The sequence below is a fragment of the Egretta garzetta genome, unplaced genomic scaffold (genome assembly GCF_000687185.1).
Source record: "Egretta garzetta isolate BGI_Z169 unplaced genomic scaffold, ASM68718v1 scaffold141, whole genome shotgun sequence".
Lineage (NCBI taxonomy): Eukaryota > Metazoa > Chordata > Aves > Pelecaniformes > Ardeidae > Egretta > Egretta garzetta.
Window position 1 is genome coordinate 349722 of NW_009258664.1, and position 2960 is coordinate 352681.

Consider the following 2960-nt stretch of genomic DNA (forward strand, 5'->3'; position numbering starts at 1 on the left):
TGCCCCCTCTGCCTGAGCAGCCGCCGTGCATGCTCACTCTCGCTGTTGATCTGATCGCTGGGGCTGTTGGCTTAGGTACCAGCTCCTAAAGCAAGCACAGGAAGGAGGATTGTTCAATGGCTTGGTGCTGAAGTGCGGAAGGGCTTTTTTGGTCGGGATTGGGCTCATTGGGGCCTGATGGCGCATCGGGGCAGAACTGGGCTCTTCAGAGCTCCTTGTGCCCAGCCAAGCCCTGTCTAGCACCAACACAAGCTCTGCTTTGGTGTTCAGCCCTTCCTATGCTGCTGCGGGGGGTGAAGCAGCGCTGTGAAGGAGCACAGTCCTGTGGTGACGTATGTAATAAGGGAGTGAAATGCACTTTGAACCCCAGGTCAGTGGTGCTGTGCAGCAGGGAGATGTCCTCCGGCCACGTTTTTGCAGGCATTTCCCTGCAGCATTTTGGCTGTTGGGAGCCTGGACGGTCTGGCGAAGGCCTTGGCGCTGGCCAGGCTGTGCTCCCTGGGGAGCAAATCCTGCCTCTGTCACACTGGCTCACCAAACCAGAATAAACTATCGACAAACATCCCGCTGTAGCCGAGCTGTGGCTGAGCCTATGTTCGGATGTTCGAGGGGGTCCCTGGGCCGGGATTGAATCCCTGTTGTGCTGAGTGCGGTGCAGGGGCAGAGTCTTTACCTAGCAAGCGCCATACTGAGCAGTGAAAGTTCAAGGGCACAGACACCCAGGGGCAGGGTCAGAGGGAGAAAACGCACCCTGGTGTCTCGAGTGAGACAGGCGGCTGCCGTGTTACAAAGCTGCTTCCAGCTGGGGGACGTTTGAGTCACTCTGGGGTTTGTGGGTGCGTGCTAAAGGCCTTTTACATCGGGCCAGGCTCCCCTGCTTGCATTTTCCCCTTGGGTGATGTTTCGGTGACCCGGTTTTGAGCAACCCCAGCAGCTCCTTAAAGGATCGTATGTGTCCAGGTGTCTGTATCTCCGCTATGTCCCCACGCTCCTGCAAATCAAAGTAACCCAAACTCCTCCTCTTCTTCCAGCAAAAATACTTTGATTCTGGTGACTACAACATGGCCAAGGCAAAGATGAAGAACAAGCAGTTGCCAAGTGCGGGGCCAGACAAGAACCTGGTGACAGGAGACCACATCCCCACGCCGCAGGACCTCCCGCAGAGAAAATCCTCGCTTGTAACCAGCAAGCTGGCAGGGTAGCCTGCGCTCACAGGCTGGGTTTTTTTCCTATTTTGTTTTTTTCTTTTGGCTAAATGGATTGAACTTCACTGTACCATAGGGACGGGAGCACCAGAATCCACATAGTTATTTAAGTATTTACAGCAAACGCACACCGAAACTGAGGAGGTGAGTGAGAGGTGTCAGTAGCCCGGGACGTGCAGGCAGATTGATTAGACTGTTCCTTTTAGTGAGTCGGTTTGCTGCCTTAATTTTCATGCTGTTTGAAACAATCCTCACTTGCAGAGCCACTGAAGCGCTGCCTCCTCGCTGGGAGAGTCGAGCAGCCCTGGGAGAAGCAGGAAAGTGCTCAGAGGAGTCACTTGCTGTTCGCTTGGCACCGGGTAGGAGGGGAGAGCTCGGAGCTGTGTGGCGTGTGAATGCTTTTCAGGTGTTGGGTGTCTGCAGAGGAAGAACCGGCTGGGCAAAAGGTGTGATACGTGATCTGGAAGTTTAGTTAGGTGTGTGTGTTAGAGCTTCTAAGTGAAGAAATTAGCTGATCTGCAAAAAATGACGTGGGTGTGTTGCTGGGCTGAGCTGCCTGGGATCTCTCCCCTGCCTGCACAGAGCAGCTGAGCTCACAGGAGAGGGTGATGCGTCCCACGGCTGCAGGAGAGGGGCCGGGCAGTGTTTGGAATGGTCCTCATGGCTTGGAGCTGCGATGAGGCATTTGCTGTTTTGGGGGTAGAGCCCCACCACAGCTGCATCCGAGCGTGGCTGGGATGGAGAGGGGCAGCATGAGGCTCGCAGCTGCCCTGGAGGATTTGAGGACGGTTTCTTTCTCCCCGGTCAGTTCTGGCCAATGAGTTCTGGCCTTGGCAGGGGTGGGAGGTGGCTCCTCTCCTGGCTGCCAGGTGGGCAGCAAAGGGTGGTGAGCTGAATCTTGCCAGCAGCGGGTGCTTGGGGGACAGGAGAGTGTGGCCAAGCAGGCAGGCAGAGCCCTGCCCGGTGCCCAGGCTTTGGCGCTTGCAGAACGGGGGCCTGCAGCAGCCGGTGAGACAGATGTGAGCTGTTGGAGCTGATCTCTGGAGGGAGAGAGGCAGGACTGGGAATAACCACCCTGGAAGGGAGAAAAGCACCAGAGAGAGAGCGTGGAGATTAGGAAGAGAGGAGCATAAAGGCAAACCTGTGTTGACAGCATCAGGCACCCCAAGCTTGGATTTCTTCCCCCCACCCCCCCCCCCCCTCTTTCTGCCTTTTCTTTGTTCCAGGCCTGAAAAGAAACTCAAGCCCAAAAAACCCAAAGGGCTGTTGTGATGACTGCAGCCTGCAGAACAACGTGCATGCTCGGTGCATGTGCTGTCCGCTCCTCACACGATCGGGAGGAAGCAGCCTCCCGTCCTGCGCAGCAGAAGGTCTCGGTGTGCCTGTGCCAGGGCAGCGCTGAACCTGCCCGCTTTAGGCCTGGTTTTGAAGGCAAGTGGGCAAAAGGAAGTCGAGCAGAATTTTGTTTTGTGTAGGGGTTCCCATCAGGTCAGGAGAAACCAAGGCAGGGCACAGCTTCTCTTACGTCTGCTCTTGGCTGGCTGCCTTGGGCTTTCCTGAGAACCCGTTTCACTCATCACACTTTCTTGCTGCTGGCCGGAGTGAGGAGCGTGGTGTTGCTTCCCAGGAGGGTGTTTGCCAAGGGTGTGCTCGAATGCTTGTGTCTACCTTCAGGTGGTTTGGAGCAAGCCGGTCGTGGCTCCGCTTGTCAGGGCACTCTGAGCAAGGGGCTCTGTTGCCAGCCCCGTGGCCACA

General features: G+C 56.4%; 1 protein-coding gene across 4 annotated transcripts in view; it reads left to right on the plus strand.

The window, feature by feature from the left end:
* Positions 1-1284, plus strand: part of ENSA (endosulfine alpha) — a 6920-nt gene extending 5636 nt beyond the window's left edge. For all 4 annotated transcript variants that reach the window (XM_009648450.2, XM_035903927.1, XM_035903926.1 and 1 more), the window contains exon 3: positions 1032-1284. In XM_009648450.2, the coding sequence (XP_009646745.1) occupies positions 1032-1202 (171 nt within the window). In that variant the 3' untranslated portion in view covers positions 1203-1284. The remainder of the gene's footprint in view (positions 1-1031) is intronic.
* The last annotated feature ends 1676 nt before the right edge of the window (positions 1285-2960 follow it).